The 20,400-nt window shown below is 41.3% G+C and overlaps 2 protein-coding genes and 1 long non-coding RNA gene across 4 annotated transcripts; 1 reads left to right on the top strand and 2 right to left on the bottom strand.

Annotated features, from left to right (window-relative positions):
* Positions 1-10,069: 10,069 nt before the first annotated feature.
* Positions 10,070-12,066, bottom strand: LOC124473987. 2 transcript variants are annotated; one of them, XR_006956763.1, is made up of 3 exons: positions 11,975-12,066; positions 11,757-11,880; positions 10,070-11,031 (listed from the first exon to the last, which is right to left on the bottom strand). It is a non-coding gene; the product is annotated as an uncharacterized LOC124473987 (long non-coding RNA). The 2 variants fall into 2 exon arrangements; XR_006956764.1 differs by having other exon boundaries at positions 11,761-11,880.
* Positions 11,776-15,735, top strand: fas (Fas cell surface death receptor). The gene is made up of 9 exons (XM_047029792.1): positions 11,776-12,287; positions 12,865-13,000; positions 13,112-13,246; positions 13,378-13,495; positions 13,662-13,756; positions 13,837-13,935; positions 14,125-14,162; positions 14,298-14,316; positions 14,926-15,735. The coding sequence occupies exons 1-9, from the start codon at positions 12,243-12,245 to the stop codon at positions 15,243-15,245; spliced, it is 1,005 nt and encodes a 334-aa protein (XP_046885748.1). The 5' UTR covers positions 11,776-12,242; the 3' UTR covers positions 15,246-15,735.
* Positions 15,736-18,172: 2,437 nt separating this feature from the next.
* LOC124473982 (cholesterol 25-hydroxylase-like protein) lies at positions 18,173-19,919 on the bottom strand. Its single transcript, XM_047029795.1, has one exon. It carries the CDS (start codon positions 19,790-19,792, stop codon positions 18,953-18,955), a length of 840 nt encoding a protein of 279 aa, XP_046885751.1. The 5' UTR covers positions 19,793-19,919; the 3' UTR covers positions 18,173-18,952.
* Positions 19,920-20,400: the final 481 nt, after the last annotated feature.

Below are 20,400 nucleotides of genomic sequence, written 5' to 3'. Positions count from 1 at the left end.
TTCCTAATAAATGTATGCAATGTTGTCTTTTCTTCAAAAAGAAGCTTTCAGATGTCTCCGAGCGTGGGGTTCCCCAATGCATTGGATAAGTCATAAAGACCTTCCTGGTGTGTTAAAAGGGAATGACATCATAGTGTTTATGTAACCTGCTCCCTCTGCCCATAATAGTTAGCCTGTATACATACTTGGATGTGTAGGCTCAGATCTATAGATCACTACAGTTGAAGGATAAACTGTAGGTTTTTGTCTTAATGCCTGGACCTTACATTTGTACTACTAGTTGTTGATCTGTAGCAGTGTACCGTGACTTCTACATATTTTTTTTGAAGACGAGGGATTCTTGAAGGAGCATATTCCTTTTTATATCAAGTTCTTCTGGATGTTGCTCATTTGCTTACTGACAGAATCGACTTGTTTAAAATCCATCTGCTTTTGATGTGCGAGTTTGGGTGAGGGGAGTGTTGCACCAGAGGATGAGAAAAATGTTGTATAGCAGGTTGATATTGCAGCTGCAAGAACGTCTGTGTGCTCGCAGCAACTTCCTGCTTAAAGGTCAGAGTTGCAAATACTGGGTGTGACCTGAGGTAGCTGGGAATCAACTGCTGGAAATGTCTGAACAACAGTGACTGGAATAGTGATATACAAGACAGACTGCAAAGAGAAAAAATATTTGAAATTTGCTTTTTTTTTAAGCCATCCAAAACAGAAAGTTGTTGATTATCAGAGGAGGAATGAGACCAAGCCTGGGTAATGATTTTCCATGTTGAGATTACCAGCACCTTAAAATAGCATTTTGTATCTACAACTATTTGATGTAATACCAAACCATCATAAAGAAGTTGCTGAAGATTTTTTTTGCCATCCAAGCCCACTCCCATCAGAGTAGAGGGAAATAAAATGACTGTAGATGATTGAGTCTTGGCCTTGGAGACAGTGGCCCTGGGTCTAAGAAGCCCTGCTTCGCATACACACTTTGGCGCCTCCCCAAATGAAAGAGTAACAGGATTAGCTGCCGTGTCTCTGTGATAACAGGCAGAGGCAGGTCCATGGCAAAAGCAAGACCCCGGGTCCTCCGACTATAAAATAAAAATATGAATAAGAGTACAAAAAAAAAAGAGTTTCTACCCCAGTGGCAGTCAGTCCTCTAATCCTCCCTCTGCTCTATTAAGACTCCCTGCCCCAAGCCAGCCACCCCCCCCCCCCCTCCCAGTCTCCTCATGTTGATAGAGACATCAAAGACATCCAGCACAGCAGCGAAGGAGACAGGCTACAGTCACTGGGGCCTTACTGTAATTGGCTAGGCTGAGAAGGAAAGAGTGAGCAAGAAAGTCCCTGGTATGTTAGATTAATAATGAATGTGCAGTACTGTGCTGGCTTAAGAGACAACAGAGAGACGCCTCAGCCCTCTATGGGCAAATAATACTGAAGTGATGGAGCACCCTGGAAGACAAAGCTCAATCTGGAAACCCACATGTTGTTTTTAATTTGGTCTACATGGCAGAGATCTATGTAGATGAATAGAATCCATCAATACATATTTTGTCACAGTATAGCCAAGCTAACTGCACCAACATGCCGTTTTCAAGGCTATTTCCAATCTCCTCGTATCATTGTGTACTACAGTAAGCTATTCCTGTGCTAGCACTGGTGCACGGAAGAAACAACACAAATACAGATTTAAACACAGTATTATGTACAAATGGGGGGTCAATTTGGCTTACAAAGTGGAGATAAGCCCAAACTGGCAACCCCTTTTCCATCCATCTGCTGATAGCATTTGCAGAGCCTGGCTCAGCTCAGCAGGACCTGGCAACCCCTCCCCCAGTCCCTCGCTCTGGCTGAATGCACAGCTGTGTTGCGTTTGGATTAGGCCAAGAATAAAACAGGAAGTAGAAATTAAACAAAAGCGTTGAAAAAAAAAAACACGGGCTCTGTAAATGACCAAAGACTCAGCAGCACGACTCTGACAGCCTGTGGGAAAAAAAGCACACGCATACAGCTTGCATGATCATGTTGCTAATAGTCACATATGCACACCACTACACACCCTTCATCCAGCCAACTCAGAAAGTCATTACATGACTGTGCTACTTATTCATGTATTCTACCACCAACTGACACATAGACACACAAGCATTCCCTTGCCCAAACTCACACATATGGCCAGTTCACATGCAAAGTGCCTTTCTGTTTTTCTTCCCGGTGTAGTTTATTGTAGTAGCTGATGAAGGCCATAGCAGACTATCAGATGTTCAGAATAACAAATCTGTGTTACGTCTGTTGAGAATCACTGTCATGTATATGAGTGTTTGTTCTAGAGCCTATAACTTCAATGATAATATACCTGTTTTGGATATTAATTTCATTAAGACTATGGCTATAGGAGTTCTATTTCATTCTTCAGAGTCAACTTTGGAGTTGTTAGGCTTTCAAATCTCTAGTTACAGCAGTTGAGGGAATTATACAAATCACAACTATTTCTGTCATTTTTGTTTCACGCCCTTACATGAAATTAAGTAGGAAGTAGAGTAAAAGAGGAAGTACAGATTGTGTTGAATACCAAGGAAAGAGTAATGTATTGTAGCTTACAGAATATTGCCATAAAGTCGCCATAGAGCTGAGATTTCATTTCTGACACTAAAATTACTGTTTACTAATATCCAGTAGAAAGAAAATTGTCTGTGGTTAATGAAACCTTACTGTAAAAGTACTTATGACTTTACTTACACCTTATGACTCAAGTATAGTAAAAATTTGTAAAAGACATATGGAAACAATTATGGCTGTCACACATGCACACACGCACAAACACACACACACCCTTCATCAGGGACAGGAACTTGCATTGTGTTCAGTTTGGCTGTCTCTGGTAGGAGTCAGGTCTCTGCTGAGTTGCGGCCTGGTGTCCTCCAGCTGAGCCTCGGCATTTATCAGCCTCTACTGTGACAGGACATGCTTTCTACCTGTCTTCCACCGTGACATCTTAGAACAGGCATAATCCTCCCCCCAAGCTCTCTCTCTCTCGCTCTCCTCTTTATCTAGTGTCTCTAATCCTCACTGATAACTGATAGTTACCCACACTCTGTAGCCTCAACCCTCAAACCGAGATCAGCCAAGCTAGGCAGCCTGCCAGCCAGTCAGTCAGTCAACCAATCAGTCAGCCAGCCAGGGAGTCTGGCAGCCAGGGCATTTTAAAGGGCCTGTGATTTGACAGAATCCCGTGGGGTGAAAGGGGGATTAGGATTAGCAGCTGTTTCCCCTCAAACACTGGAGACGATATGCCATGCCTATGCCACACTGATGGCAAATGAATAGATGAATAGAACATGTGTGAGTCGTCTCAGATAATATACCAAAGCCCTCCGCTTCATAAGCAGCGAGGAAGGTGTCCTTTCCTTGAACCCAGCTGTGTGAATCTCCTGTCACACACGCAGTAAGGCAGAGGAGAGGAGAATCCATATTGAGACCGTGAGAAAAGGTTTAAAACATCATCTCTCTAATCTGGGAGCACAAAGCCAGCCACCAGATTATGCTGCTGGCACTTCTCCTCCCCAAGATACTCTGCTGCAGATCCGGTTCAGATGACCAACAGTAACACGCTGAGAGACAGGACCTTCCAACCCCAAACAATCTAATGACGGGAACCTGATGCTGCCTGCCTGTCAACAAATGCATGCACGCATACACACACACACGCACACATTTACTGTAGGTCGTTCCTCAAAGTCCAAGCCTTGATCTGATCAGCATCTCATCCGTCAGACTCGGACAACACAAGGACTCTGTTAACTATTTTTAATTTATGACACTTTGTAATAAAAAATACATGTAAAGTCAACATTATTGTATAGAATTGTCTGCTTTGTCAAATAGCAATTTATGTGCAAAGAATAGTTTGGCAAACTATGACGGAAATTGGCCTTTCTCAATGTTCAATCTACTTCTTCGGTAATGATAGTGGGTTGAATAGCAGGATGGCGGTTGAATAGCAGGATGGCTGGATAATGAACTCCAGCATGTGCCGGTCTGATCTGACATATGAACTTCTGGATCTCGTTCCTCTTGACCCAGGCCCTGAGCCAGACTGAGCAGTTCCAGTGGGCCAATTGATTAGCGACCTGAGACAGTGTGAGTCAGCTGATTCTAACCCTCCAGTTAGTGACCTTTGATAGACAAAACAAGCCCTGTCACCTGCATTAGAAAGCTGAGCCAGACTAAATGAGTTAAGGCAGATCACTCACTCAGGCATGGGACTGGCAGGGCTTTGGTAACTGTCTTCACCTGAGGACGGGGCAGCGCACAAACGGCATATTGTGCACCTACTAGTCATCTCACACAAATAGGAAACCTCAGCCAGACAAAATGAGTTTAAAGAAAAATGAAATTATAGTGTTTACTTAGAAATGACATGGCATGGATGTGCCATGTGATTGCCTGATGATTTGAATCACTCTCATTGGTTTGTTTGGGATAAAGTGACACACTTTACTGGCTACAGTAGCATGCGGTTTGAGATGCTGGAAAACTGTCAGAACTGAGTAGAACAGTGTTTGAGACAGGTTATTTCAGTTCACTATGTCAGACTACTTTAGTCAAGAGATCATCTCTACTTTAAACCAATGCCTGCATGTTTAACTGTTTTCATGAATTATTCAAAACCATTATCATTGACCTATACTGTAGGTTGACCTTTTCCAAAGACAAAGAGAGAGAAGGAAAGGGTATGGTCAGAGTACGAGATGACATGAGAGGAAGGAAGAAAAAAATAGATAAAAAGAAGAGTGATTTGGACAGCAGTTCACCACAAAACACTAGAGACCAGTGAATGATGAGTCAGACTGTAGTGGGACACTTCAAAGAGATTAACTAAAAAGAAAGAGGAAAATGTGTGTGTGCGAGAGAGAGGCTTAGAAAGAAAGAAAGAAAGAAAGAAAGAAAGAAATGAAGAAAGAAAGACAGAAAGAAAGGAAGAAAAAAAGAAAGAAGGAAAGAAATGAAGAAAGAAAGAAAGAAAGAAAGAAAGAAAGAAAGAAAAAAAGAGAAAGGAAGCAAGAAAGAAAAGCAAGAGTTGGCTTGGGTTGTCATCTCTAAGGACAGTTGGTACCATCCTTATTCTGCAAAGATGGAAAAGATACTGTAAGCAAGACCAGAATAGAGCAAAGCCTGACCATGAACTAGATACAGCAACATTCACCCCTTCTTCAGAGCGGACAAACGCTTCTCACGCTTCATAACTACAGTACCTAACCGTACTTGTTGAATGGAAAACATACACACCCTTTCTGCTAGTCACTGGTGCTGGTAAGAACACACCCTGACATTTCCTGTGCCTCCAACATGACCAACATTGATGTGTGCATGTTTGTGTGTGCGCGTGTGTGTGTGTGTGTGTGTGTGTGTGTGTGTGTGTGTGTGTGTGTGTGTGTGTGTGTGTGTGGTGTGCATGTGTATCTCAATGTGTGTGATTGTGGGTTTGCCTGTGTGTGTGTACATGATATGCATCATGTGCAGTGAAATCTCCACAGTGCTGCATATCAATATGCTGTCAAACATGAGCATACACATGGTAATTAGACAGTGCACTACAGTTCCCATTCATTTCTAACAAGCTATCTATTTCACCAGTGATAAAATAGTAACAAGCCAGGCATGGGTGTCATTCTGATTATGTTGTGAACGTATATGTTTGCATTTATGGCCATGCTTGGGTTAGGCTCAGTATGAACTCCTAATTCACGTTACTATATTAACCATCATAGAAAGCTGAATCAGATATATATGAACACTGAGGTTTTCTATCTTTTGACTTCCTCTCAGATTTTGGAGAGAGCAGCCTGAACGCTCACCACCACCACAAATATGTGAGATTCATCACTTCCTTCCTATGGAGTATGAATGGTGCTCAAGAACACATGGTGTAAACCCAGCGCTACAGAGCTATATCCACCCATCTGTGTGTTTGTGTGTGTGTGTGTGTATGTGCACGCGTGACTTTGTGTGCACATTTCAGCATTTGATTGTCTGTGTGAACAATGCTCCCATATATGCTTGGTACGGGTGAGAGAGGGGGAACTCTACTGTATGTGGAAAAGGACCTCGAGAAGCTGTGCTCTCGACCTCTAGTGCCATCTGCCAGTGACAGGGCAGAAATGCAAATCAGCTACAGGGCCAAAACATACGAGACTAGAACCATCTCTCTCCATTAGAGCAGCCTACACAACTAAAATAGGTCAGACAGACCAGCAGCCAGCTGTGTGTCTGTGTGTGAGAGTGTGTGTGTGGCGTGTGCCTGAGTGTGTATGTGCACACATGCGTGTTCCTGTGCCTCTGTGTTTACGTGTGTACGTGTGTGTGTGTGTGTGATTATAAGAAGGCACACGCTCACAGTCCCTTTGTGTGGGGTGGCTATACGTGTGTGTGTGGGGGATGGGAATTGGATTGGGCTGGATGCAAGCCCTTCAATATCCATGCTGTCTGTTTGTAAAGCAATACCCAGTGCTATCTGATGGAGGACAAAGCCCTGAAGCAGCCATAATCTAGCCCTCTTCAGGGAGTTTTTGAGTCATAGAACACAATGTATATGGCCGCACACTGCGTGAGACAAAGAAGGCAAGGCTGTCAAACAGCAAGTACGGTACAGCCTCTTATCTGCAACTGCAACGAGACCACATCCTCAGCATGACGGATGAGGAACGTGTTACAGTCCTGAAAACCCAACACCCAGGAGGATGATGCAACGTCGAGGCAACACGGGCGTAATGCAGACAGACGCATCCTCTCTCATATCGGTGCGACGCCTCTGAATTATGAATGAGGCCTTGTGCACCTCCTCGTTGCAAGCGCTTTCTTCAACCCCAGGATACACATCTGTTTTCATTAAGCATCACACTTAAATCCACCGCCGTCTTGCCCAAGTTTTTGTTACAGCAACAACAAAAACGGAGCAATTTAGGCACCACAGTTTTGCGATACTCGATCTTTCATTGATGACTTCACCGTGTTCAGCTTATCCTTCATTTTACCTTTTCACTTTTCTCGTTTCTCTTTGTCTCAACAGGAGGTAGATGTAGTCTTGGATGGACAATGTTTCTAGTTGACTGTGGTTAGAGCCTAGCCACTCACTATAGCCCTCAATGGGAGAAGGCCTACATTCATTTGCACTGTTTCACATGTGTGTGTGCATGTGTGTGTCTGCATGTTCTTGCACATGCATGTGTTTACCATTTGAGCATGCATCTATGGTATATTTCTGTGTGCGCGTGCAGGGCATCAGATGACAAGGTTATGTGAGATGAAAAGGTTAATACTTTCCAGGCTCGTGGGTGGATGGTAAGAGGTGATAGGTTTGTGTGTGTGAAAGGTGAAAAGAAGGAGAGCAAGAGAGAATGAGAACTGAAAAAGTAAGTAAGTAAGTAAGACTTTATTTATATAGCACATTTAATACAAGAATTGTAGCTCAAGGTGCTTTACATAAAATCAATAAAAACAATAATACAAGTGATAAAAGTAATAATTAAAATTGCAACAATAATATAACTAATAAAAGTTGTAAAACCCTTCTGAGATAAAATTACTTAAATGCTTCGGCAAAAAGGTAGGTTTTAAGCTGTCTTTTAAAAATGTCTAGCGTGTTTGCTTCCTTAATATTTATGGGTAATTTGTTCCATAGTTTTGGGGCATAATTAGCAAAGGCTGAATCACCAATGTTCTTATGACTGCTTCTGGTGACCTCTAATAGGCCTGCATTTGATGATCGCAGTGTTCTCGCTGGTGTGTAGTTTATAAGGGAGTTAGCAATGTAGCTAGGTCCTAAAGGAGAACAGAAAGTTTTGTGGGAAAGGTTTAATGGAGCAATCAATGTATTGACACCGGCTTCGAACAAAATAACTCTGGTACAATTACATTATTATGTGAAAACTATAGACTGTAAGTCATATAGAGTTTTGGGGGATATTTGCAAATTCACAGATATTTATCTAACATACATACTATCAAACATGAACAAAGAAAACATAGCACAGTTGCAGTGTACAGAGAGGGTAGTGGACGTAGAGAGAGGGAAAGAGTTATAAACAGTGACAGAGAGAGACAGAGCGGGAGGGAGACAGAGAGAAGCAAAAGTGCAAGGGAGAGAAAGTACAACGACAGGTAAGATACAGCAGGAGGACAGGCTGAGGACAAGGAAAGGATTTTTTGGGAGGAGGCTGAGTAAGCCTTGGCCTTGCTGCCTGGCGTAGTGGCTAAGTCTTTTCTGTCTGTCTCTGCTCTGTGCTCATTAAGTCCCTAACCGGATTTCTCCAATACCACCACTCTCAATAAACCCATCTCTATGGGATATTCAGCTGGGATTATTCCTGGCTTTCTCCGTACTGAAGCAAACCCTTGGCACACTCTGAAACAAGCCATACAATCCACACTCCTCTCCATTGTCTTCCCCACCAGACGCCGGCTGACTGAATGTTCCCCACCAAATCCCCCGTCATTGCACAGACGCACTCACCCATAGATACACTCAGCTTTAATTAGCCAGACCACTGGAAGCATTGCGGCTGAGTCTCTCTGTTCAGACATACAGTACTGTCTATCGACAGCTTTGAGGAAATCTGTCTGTACATCTTGTTTGTCTGAATATGAATGAGTTTGTGTGGTGAGGAGTTGGAGAAAAATTTGATCTGAAGTTCTGACATGATGCCTTATCTCTAACAAAGTGACTAGGTGACTATGTAAGAGAATGTGTGATTTTCTCTGTGAGTTTCATATAAAGTTTATGTTCCCTAAATTTACCAATATTGCAGTGCTGCTCTGAATTCATCATCATAAACAGTGAGGGCATTTTGTTTGACAGCAGGACAGCAAGCATGTATTCTTGTTCCCTAAGACTCAAGTCACTTCTCAGCATGTTTTAACAGCTGAGAGAGCTCAGAAAAACAACATTGGCAATATGCAACTTCATAAAGTAGGTGAGTTAGGCAGATTCCATAGATCACAGACTTTCTGCTGGACGCACTCCAAGATCAGAGGTTAAACTTGCACAGCTGAAGATGAAAAGTTTAAATTCACAAAATATACAGTTTAAATACACAAAATATACAGTTTAAATACACATCATTGATAGACCTCGATTACTCCGTTGATTTGACAACAGTACTGAATGTCCTGTTTGACTTATTTTGACCCCCAATGACTCATCTCTCACAACCAATCAACCAAGTCATGCACAGTACCAAACCCTTTAGTGCAGGGCAACATATTTGACCAACATCTCTCCTCCTCAAAGTGGTACTGCTACCCCGTTCTCTATCTCTTTGCATCTCTTGCTCTTTATCTGCTCACGCTCTCAGGGGAGTCTTTGCTTCTCTGTATCTACCAGCAGCTGCCTACACACAACAACAGAGAGAGCTGTTTTCATGCTGCAGCATCCAGCTCCTCTACCTTCTTCTGCACAGGACCTGGGGCCATGTTGGTGGGTGGCACATTTTGGCCGTGGATGAGATGAGGTTCCCCAAAGCTGATGCTGAAACCCATGAAGTCCACAAGTGCATTCATTCTATTGTAGCAATACCATTTCAAGCTGTGCTTCAGGAGCCCAGTTACATGTCTGGTAGTAGTTATGGTAGTCATACCTTGGTTCAACATCAACTTTATAACAGTCTGCATTGTCTTCATAAGAACAAAGATATGATGCAAATATCAATCTGTTTACTGCAAACTAAAACTCCAGAACTAGTTTACTCGTACAGTGTTTAGACATTGCCCTTGATGCAGGTGTGTAGAAAGGGGAAAGACAAACAAAAACATACAAAATGGCAGCGAAGTAAAATTTTGTTGGTCTTTTATTCATTGTAATATAACAAGAATACAGTAAAATAAAAGAAGTGTTTCATCTTGGTTCCTGATCGGCTCAGATTTTCTTTCAATTAATTGTTATTTGTAAGCAAGGCTGTAATCATAATATATATTGGGGGGGGGGACACATCCACCAATATTCAAATCTAGTCAAAATGTCCCCCCCAATATATTGATATAACAATATAAAAATGTATATAAATGTGCTACGCTACGACAGGCAACCACCCACGCGGTCCAAAACTATCATAAAAAAAAATGGTCCCCCCCAATGTTGACTCCATGGCTACGGCCTTGTTTTTAAGTATTCCCAGTGACCTACAGCATGTACAACACCAAGCACACAACTGCAGTGTTCAACTGAGGGTTTTAGCATGAAACTAAGTGGTGTGGGCTGATTTGTTACAAACCGTACAGAAATACTTTCATACAGCCGAGTCATTGAGAATTGAACATGTTAGTGTATGTAACTAGATGGTTGAGGTCATCTGTTGTACCTGTACTGTATGTCAGTTTTATTTTGCCCTAGTGGGCCATAAGAGCAGACATCCGGACAAAGCCGGCACTTCTAAGAATTGCTGAAACTACAAAGGGCTGAAATTTGATACACTTGGAAAAATAACCAAATCCCACAGGAGCTCTCCTTCAAGGAAGTTCTGATTCTCCAGCCAAAAATACTTTTTCTCAAAAGAGAAAAAATTAACAAGAGGCCTTTCGTACAAATGCTATAAAATCCTTGTTGACTCCAATTGGTTGAGATCAAACAAACATGAGACATTATGTAAAAAAAAAAAGACTGAAAGAATGAAGATAAAACATTTTGTTTGTAGTTTTCAAAAAGTACCAAGAAGAAAGGGGTCACACAGAGAATTCACTGCAACATAAATGATTGTTATAGCTGAGTTTCCTGCTGTACAAACCTCCTCCCCCTCCCCGGCCACCCAGTCTAACATAGCTTCACAGGTTCAAAGATCGCATGAACGATGGCACACATTTGTAGTTTCACTTGAAAGAATAACATTACATGAATGAATGAAAGGAGTCTTCGTGGTAGGTGCCTTTGGTTGAGGTGGATTACACCTAGGGTCTCAGTCATGCTTGCTCAGAGCTCAGCACATTCCCATAAGGTGCCTGGATTGCAAAAATAGGTGGAGCGCAGAGATGGAGATAGGAAGGGGGTGGCATCTGAGAGTAGAAACAAAAGTATCAGTTATTTGATACTGGGATGACAGAGTAAAAAAGTGGTGTGGTCTTCTCCACCCAAACCCAGATTCATCAAAGTCCAATGTGGTGTCTATTCATACCATGCCATGTAGAACCAAACAGCTAGCTACATTTGGTTCAATATACAGTACAATGGTCACAGTGACTCATCAGTAATGCACTATACTATGTCATTTACTTTAATATCTCTCAACCCAGCAAGAGTATAAGAGAGACATTGCAGTTTGCAAGATACATTGCAGTATCTGTCTATTTAATACAAGAGATAAATCAATTGCAAAGGCATGTTTTGTCTGTTTGCCAGATAAACAACCCCAGGCCCAGACTCATTCTGAGAGTTACCACCCCATCTAGTGGGGGAAAATATTTTTTTGTGATTAAAATATGTAATTCCCTTACATTTACATTTATGCATTTAGCAGACGCTTTTATCCAAAGCAACTTCCAAGAGAGAGCTTTACAAAAGAGCATGTCACTGATCATAACAACGAGGTAGTCCAAAACATTGCAAGCAGCCAAAACATGAAGCATTGTGAAAAACTTAACAAGTGGCAAAGGGAAGACCCATAAGAGCATGCAGTTATACAAGTTACAAATTAAAACAACGTGAACCCAAAAAAATTCAAGACTGTAGAAGAACAATCAACAGTAAAATATTTCACAGCGAGTAAACTTCGTTAACTAACCTACAAGAGCAACAAGTCTCTCAGTCATTGTGATCCTGGAGGAAACTAAAATCAGGTCCAATCAAGCATTCCTAAGTGCCCTTCAAAGCTGGTTTCCCACATCAGAACAGCATCAGTCAACAACCTAGATTGAATATTCCATGTGAGTATAATGAGACAGAAAGTCTAGGCAAAAGCTTGACAAAATATACATTGTTTGATAGGGTTTAGAGACTGACCTAAATATCACTTCTGCGAGCCACAGTACGCGGTGCATTTCCCAGATGGGAAGGCTACCATACAAGACGTCTTTTAAAAAGCAACCTATGAACAGGTGGTACCAGCTTTTGAAATCTAGCCATTGCAGGCATATGTCTACCCGTTCAGTGTTTCTGTCATACGAGTTTTTATTTCGTCTTCCGTCACTTTGGAATATAAGGAAACTTCCTGCTGCGGCCATGCGAGGCTGCTTGATAGGCTACTGCGATCAGGAAGGCTAAAAGCTAAATGAAGGCGATGTTAGCGAAAATGGTTACTTTACTTGTATTTATGGTGAGTCGGCTGCATGTTTATGATGTTTGTGGAAATGTGATCGTGTGTTTATGCTATTTATTTTGAATTCTATTTTGGTATAGCCTAATTCAGATAATTAGTTTCACTTTCAGTTAAGACTATAAAAAGTTCGCTTATCGTATGTATACAAGTCATTTATATTATGTTATTATATTATATGTTTATGTTTTAGGCATTGATAACTACTTGCTTAAAAATAAACTATTAAATGTCATATAGACATTTAATAGTTATACATGTTTATATGTTGACTCGCTAACTGTTGGGCTTATTATTTGAAATCCTTACGGAACCCCTTCGTACAGTCTACCCTTCAGGTAGCCTATGTTTAATGATTTAGAAAATATTTCAAAAATCGAATCCATAAATCACCCATTGAATTGACTTGCAGTTCGTGAACATGTAGGCTAGCCAACATCTTACCATTATGGTAAAAAACCACTACAAAAACGTTAAGTCCCCAAACTACTATGCCTATCTACTATCTCTTCTATTTCTTTTTGCTAATTTGGTGAATCTCTCCCCACTTTGTTGACCCATCACTGGTACCTTCCAGTGTGTGGTTATGTCAGTTACACTCAAGGCCGAAGAAAGTTCCAAACGCAACCTCAGCTTGTTACGCTTCAAGAGACAAGATTGTCCAGATGGTACATATGAACATGAGGGGGTGACGTGTTGTCGTTGTGCTCCTGGTAGGTTTCTAATATTTCTAATCGTTGAAATAACTATTTCAGTATAATATGTCACCATATGGCCTGTATCAAGAGAAGTCTGTTGGTTGTTGTCTGTACTGTGGTGTCTAGGTCAACGACTACAGAAGCACTGCACTCTTAAACCGGACGATCGGATTTGTGACTTCTGCACAACTGAGGTGACCTACAATAGTGAGCCCACTTTCTTGGACTCCTGTGAACCATGCAGTTCCTGTGACCCTAAAGGTATATATACACAATAGACTTACCTCTGGAACTGGACAAAAGTACATAGTTGTTTTTGTAAATAAAACACTAACTTAAGTGTGAGCTATTGGCCCCTAATACTTATTTTTTAATTTGGATGTCTTCTGAAGCTAACCTTGAGGTGGAGGACAAATGCACTATCCGCAAGAACACAGTGTGTCGCTGCCAGAAGGGCTACTACTGTGACAGGGCGAAGGAGGACTGTACAGCCTGCCACCTTTGCAAAACGTAGGTTTAGTTCCTCACAGAGTAGGCAGGTCTGGACAGCAGAAATCTTGGTATAGCTCACTTCAGATGCTTGCAGTCTACTGTATGTGCTGCAGTGTACATACTGTATGCTTGCTGGGTTGAGAGGCATTTGGAATTTTGAAATGAGTTGTTGTCTTTCTTTTAGGTGTGGGGAGAATGTTGTCAAGGTTCCCTGTACAGCCACAAACAACACAATATGCCATGAAGGCCAAAAGGATTCTGATTCTGAAAACAATTATGGTACAGAGAAAAATCATCAAGTATTTAATCTTTGTGGTCATATTTGACCCTATGCTTGATTTGTTCTTTCTGTTTTGCAGGTAGGAGGATGGCGATAGCTGTCACGTCGACCCTTGTTTTTATTGCTGCTGCTGCTGGTTTGGGGGTTTTTTGTTGGCGAAAAAAGAAAGCATGTTTTGGTAAGCATGTTTTTCATTGCGGCACCAGCTGTACCTAATGTTACCATATAGATCTGCAATAGGCTGTTCTTACATTTGCTCCTAACAAGGGAAGCACGTTTACATAAAAATGTATTTCAGTAAAAAAAATATTCATTTAAATGTTAGGATTCAATTTTAAAAGGTGAATATTTATTGTATCTATTAAAGCTCCAAAGGTTAAACCGACTGACAGTGGAACAGGACAGGTAGGCAACCCTTTAGTGTTATTTATTACTCTATAGATTCTTATAAGATTCCCTGTGACCCTCACCGTGAGTACCAACAACCCCAAATACTGCTTTGCCACGTTTATTCATTGGACTTTTTTTTGTCATTTCCAGAAAATACCACTTCTGAGAGGTAAGATGTTGCAGATGACTTTCCATTCAGCAGTAGAAATTCTTAATGCCACTTAACAGATGGAAACAACAAAAACCCTTTTTGATAACGACATTGTACAGCTTAGGAAATGTAAGTAAAGAAGATTAAACGTTAAGGACGTTTGAAGCCCTTTGGTCTATGAAATACTGAATGAGTACTGTCTATAATTTTCTCACATTAGTATACAGTAGGTTTGCTTCACTGTCCATGTTCATAGTAGTCTGGGTTTTGCTCCATTATTGGTAAGAGCAGATCATGCTGTGAGAGCATCCAAAAGATGACCGATGAGTCCATTTTAAGATCTTAATTTATAATTCCTGTGCTGTACGTAGGGGGTTGTATATAATGAATGAGGCCGCAAGTACAATTTTTTTAATATGTTTGTAGAGAATGTTCATGGTAGAGAGATCAATCTAATTCTGAAAAGAAATATAGTTTTAGTGTCATAATAGAGGTGAAGACAAATTATGATTCCGATCCCCTGTCTGGGAGAGACAGTTTACTTAAACCTTTTCAGAGTGTTTACCCCCCCCCCCCCCCCGCCCATAAAAAAAGGTGTCTTAAACCTCTTTTGTCCCATCGAATAAGGTGTCATCCTCACGCCTCACATCCCAGACATAACCACAGTAGTGGGATGGAAGAATATGAGGGATGTGGCCATGCGCTGTGGGATGAGTCCCACTGAAATTGAGTCTCATCAGCTAAACTCACCAGACAGTAATGAGTGGTGCCAGGGTCTTCTGAATGCCTGGGTGGAGAAGGAAGGTTCCCAAGCAGCCGAAAAACTGGTTCTGAACCTCCGGCAGATAAAGAAGAAGACCACAGCAGAGCGTGTGGAGGCAATACTTGGGACCATGGATGAAAATGGGCACAACAGAGAGGGTAAAGAACAGGTTGAAAAGGCTTGACCTAGTTCCATCTGAACACATGGACTTGGGTTCTCTCAAATATATATGATATGTGCGGAGATGTTCTTGGAGCAGGACTGACCCCAGCCTGTGTGATGGAAAGACAATGTTTATGTATGTTATATGGAAAATGAGGCTATTTTACGGTGATGTAAATGGAGATGCAGCTTGTATGGCTTATAGCATGGTAAAGACTGCATCATTTTGTCAAGTGTCAATGGCCCTCTTTTTATAACGTCTGGCCCATACCCTTTGAGAGATGATCTCAATAGTTGGTTTGATGATCAAACGCTGTGTTTCTGTAAATATAGTTTTGAACGATTGGGCACATGTTAGTGTTGTATGATGTTTGTCTTCCAGAAGTGTCAAACGTAAGCTTCTCTCACAGTTGAGTTATGACAGGTTTACAGGCCATTGAGTCACAATTTAACTCACACTCCACACACATCATAGTGTACATAGTGTCATAAATAGTAATCTTTCCAGGCAATCAACTGTCACATGGCTCTTCTTTCATTAGAGATCTAGATCTAATAGATCTAGCGCGCTTGTGTGTTAGTGCGTGCATATTTTCATCTTGGAAGTGGCCCTGCTTAGACTAACTAAATGACATGCTCAGATAATATAATGATCTTCCTATTTACCTAAGCCTGGTCCTTGCTTATAGTTCAGTTGGGGGTTACATTCTTAACTTTTCTGACCAACTTTTAGTGGTTGGTTTTGTATATCTTACAGTGGCAAAACTCCATAGTCTTAGTCTGAGTATATACTGAAATCAAGTGTGGGATACACACACACACAATATTTTATACATTGTGCCACACCCCACTGTAAAATGTTTGTGTTTCACGCCAAGTGTGTACAGCCTTGACTTCCCAGGGAGAGGCTCATTGGAGAGTTCAGGACTTTCCCCAGTATGGTCAGTTATAGCAGCAATATCTGCTGATGCAAGCTCTCATTGTGCATCTAAGGAAGACGCGGCGGCTTTGTGCAAAACAAGTCTTTCAAACTTTCCATTACTCTTCTCCCCAGACACTCCCAACTCAACATACAGTAGTGCACACACAAACACAGCAAATGACAAAAGCATGACTCATGGCTGAACTGAACTTTGAAATACGGAGTTAAATGTGTTAAATGTTGAGGCAATTAAGATCTCAAGATTATCTTGATATTTGAAACTTTTACAACAAATAGAACTTTAACGTATATTAATTATACACCACATCTGGATATGTGTCCTCTTATCCTGTTGTCCTGAGAGGATTCTGTTCACAATCCAACAGGGTACAGTTATAAATCCATACACGGGTGTTATATGACATCACCAGTGTGAATATTTAATGTTCCACATATGGAGAATGTGCTGACTTAGTGCTTTTGGGTGTCATGTGTCACTCAGAAACTAAGTCCCCATATGAGATGAATGTGTCATGTATATTAACAGTTAGAGTGAGTTTGATTTTTTACATCAAATGTATGAAATGAATGCACACTGGGGATAGGTTTGTAGTGGGAATTGTAAGGCCGGAGACGCTTTGTGTTTGTCCCCGGCTTGGGAAACAATTCGGTTCGATGTTCAGGTAGATAATTGAATCGTTAATATCTGACTCCAATTTAGAAATGTGCACAAGTGGCAAGTTCGTTACCTGTAACCTTGAGCGCTAAACAGTTAATGACATGAAACTCTGACGTGGGCTTTCTATGAAACGAAATAGGCTTTAATTTAATATCTTTTAATCTTAATTACTCCTGTAGGACTTGCTCACGCCAACCATTCTCTCATGAGCTTTACTGAACCTTTATTCACCTGGGGAATACCATATGACGTGCGTCACTTAAGCAATTAGAGGCCGTGGTTTACGCTGATTTTAGAACAGGTAAGGGGAGTTGTTAGGACTCGCAGGGCTTATTGCTTTTCTAAAACTGTTACTACAAATATTTGATATGGTTTCATCAATAAAAACAATTAGAAACAAAATAGTTTAATAATAAACCGTCCTTCTTCCGCAACTACAAAGTATAGTTCCTACTTAAATCGTTGCCACGCAACAGCCAGGTGGACATCTTTGCCGTCTTTTTCTATTTGAAATATTCGATGCGCAGTAATATGGAATGTTTAAGAATGTTATGAGGACAACCTGTGAGTAATGTAAACCTGTAATCAGTTCAGTTATCTGTAGACACAAGACAATTTCAAACACCCACCTTAAAGATGTTGCAGAGTAGGCAAACTCTTTGAATTACTTTGAATGACTCAGATGTTTGGTATTGCACAGCATGGAAAATCTCACAAAGCAAACAATGTTCTCAACTGTCAACATCAATTTTCCAGTGGCTTCAGTGGGTGATTTTAAATCTTATTTTACTCACAGGCAGGACCCCCAGTCCATGCACCCTATATTGTTGAGAAGCACATTTCTTTTTCAATAAAGTACAGATTAAATAAATGTATTCTGGAACCTTTGTTGTCTAATCTAAGCATCGTTTGCAATACATCTACCAAACATGTGGTTTTACGTACTGTGATGGGGGGGATTCTGGGGATTTCGCCTATTGCACAGTATGATGCAATGGACTGCAATGCATTGGCCAATCCAATCACATTGAAGACGGTAACAGATGCTTCTAATAAAAGGCTTTCAAAAAGTTTAGTTTTTAGCAGAACTTTAACCTCATATTTAGTTGTTTTACTCTCTATTTATCTACTACAATGAGCATGACACTAATACCATATACACAAAACCAAACAATTATAGGAAGTAATGTGGATTAAACATCCCTCACTGATTTGTCTGCAATACTCACATACCATCAATGTTGGAGTCTTTTATTGTCAGATGCAACAAACAACACAAGGTCAGACTGGGCACTGAAATTCTTTTGACAAAGAAAACCTGGCATAACATGACATATGAGTACTCAGAACATAGATTACACCTATGATAAACTAAAATGTAATATAATAAACCTCCTAATTTACAAAATGATATACAATACACTACACTTTACCTCTAATACACATATTAACATATACTAACCTAATAAGGAGCTTCCTGCCAATGATGAACTCAGCAGACCTGACCATACTAAAGCCTTGCGATACATGTCCATGCAAGAAAGTACCTTCCCATCCCTGCTATTCATTAATATGACTCATTCATGAACATAATCACATGTGAAAAAAGTTTATTTCGGATGAATGAGCATCCTACTTGACTTGTCTGTCTGTTTTATTGTGGGTGCGTTTTGATCCACAAAACCACAGACCTGTTATACCTGATTCACAAGGTGTAATGTATAAGAATATCATTCAGACATCAATGTAAAAAAAAACATATATATTCATATAAAACAAGGTTATGCATACAAAATGTATGATCACATAATGTTTTTCATTTTATGAATAATAATAACAGTAAAACTTTAAATATTATATCATATAAAATATTGCACATTTATTTATCCGGAGTCACATAACATAGTAGAATACACAAAAGCTTTATACAACAATAAAACCAACAAAACGTTTCCAAAGAAAATAGGGCAATATTGAAACATTCATGAAACACTGAACTGGTAACAAAATTCACAACATAATACCACAATGCACCACAATCCTCCATTTTTTCAAAACTGTGAATCTTCAGATTTGAGTCTTTTTCTTACTTTCCTCTGAACTGAATCTGCAGTCTTCATATTGTACTTCATATTGTTCTCTTTAGCAGCACATCGGATGCATCAGCTGTCTCGGTGTACAGCATGCCTAAGAGCCTGTCCCAATGAGTGAAATACGGTGCATAGTTCACATTGAACTTTAAGTGGTGCAGGTCATGGTGAGGAGCTCCGCCGTAAAGACCAAAAGGCACCAATCTGTGTGGGGACCAGGGCAGGTCATAGCCAGAGTGGTCCTCAACGGACATCCAGATGTTGAGGGAGAAGAAAAGCATCTTGGTGAGCGGGTGGCAGTCCAACAGGACAGGTGTGACAGCCGCGAAGAAGCCCAGACTCAGGGTCTCCCAGACGCCCGAGTGCTCGGTGGTGAGGGCGAAGGTTGCCGTGTAGCGATGGTGTTCCTTGTGGAAGGTCTGGTAGAGCCAGGGCACCTTGTGATGTAGCATATGCCACACAAAGTACTGCAGGTCGAAAAGCAGGAGGCAGGCCAGCACGTCCCAGGCAGCTGCCCAAGCTCCAGGTGCTTGGGCAGGGAGGACCACGGGCCTCCAGTACCAGTGAAGGACACCCAGAGGGAAGATGAACACAGCATGAGTGTAAAGGGACTTGGCCAGACAGTTCCAAGCCATGGCCCAGGTCACTGTGATGTGGGGCTGAATCTTGTAGCAGCGCACTAGAGCCACCCTGGTGGACAGTAAATCTAGACAGAGGTAAGGCAGGCAGCAGAAAATGTAGAGTGTGAAGGAGAACAGGACAGGGAATAAAGGAGATCGGAGAAGGTTGTCCTGTTCTCTTATCCTGTCCCAAAGGCTCTGCAGCAGAAGGTGAGGTGCTGGCTCCATTCTGATTCTGTCAATGAAATAAATCCCCATGTGCAGGCTCTTAAAGAGAGGGTGGAGAAAAGAAAGTGACGTTTAGGAAGTCCACACTGCTGATATGGGGAAATCCCATCGGAGATGACATAATGGAAACAGTCGAGAGCAGGGACTGACTGGGAGTGAAAATAGGAACTGGACTTTTATACGGACTGGCCCACCAGAACCGACCCCCTCTCTACTAGATATCTTTCGATCTCAGTGTCACTGTCGTGTGTAAGCAATGCAGAGGGGGCGGGGTAAGGGCTGCACAGACGTTCATTTGGAATTGGCCAACCGGCCTTGGGAAAAGGGGGACTTGCCAACCGTGTCGCTCAATCTTCTGCCGACATTTTATTAGTAATTCAAATAATTATAAGGCAAGCGGCCCTCCAGCCCAGAAGTGTTTCGGCCCACAGGGAATTCTCCCGGTGCTCCCGATGGCCAGTCCGCTGGTCGAGAGCAACATGAAAACATGATCTCTACTTTTAATTAGATCATTACATCCAGCATACCTCAACTTCAGTACATTTAGTTTAGTAAATGTTCTTGTTTAAATTAACGGCAGACAAATATGTCTAAAGCGCCACCTTGAGGGTATATATTTCAAACATTCTTAAAGACAT

Source organism: Hypomesus transpacificus, chromosome 11 (assembly GCF_021917145.1).
Source record: "Hypomesus transpacificus isolate Combined female chromosome 11, fHypTra1, whole genome shotgun sequence".
NCBI classification, from domain to species: domain Eukaryota; kingdom Metazoa; phylum Chordata; class Actinopteri; order Osmeriformes; family Osmeridae; genus Hypomesus; species Hypomesus transpacificus.
The sequence above is the reverse complement of the archived record's forward strand: the minus strand, read 5'-3'. Positions and strand labels throughout refer to the sequence as shown.

Excerpts from the sequence above, each read along its gene's own strand:
- fas (XM_047029792.1), top strand. The coding sequence starts at position 12,243 with ATGAAGGCGATGTTAGCGAAAATGGTTACTTTACTTGTATTTATG. Across the intron at positions 13,247-13,377 it reads CAGTTCCTGTGACCCTAAAG|CTAACCTTGAGGTGGAGGAC; the intron begins GTATATATACAC and ends TGTCTTCTGAAG. Across the intron at positions 13,757-13,836 it reads TGATTCTGAAAACAATTATG|GTAGGAGGATGGCGATAGCT; the intron begins GTACAGAGAAAA and ends TCTGTTTTGCAG.
- LOC124473982 (XM_047029795.1), bottom strand. The coding sequence starts at position 19,792 with ATGGGGATTTATTTCATTGACAGAATCAGAATGGAGCCAGCACCTCAC.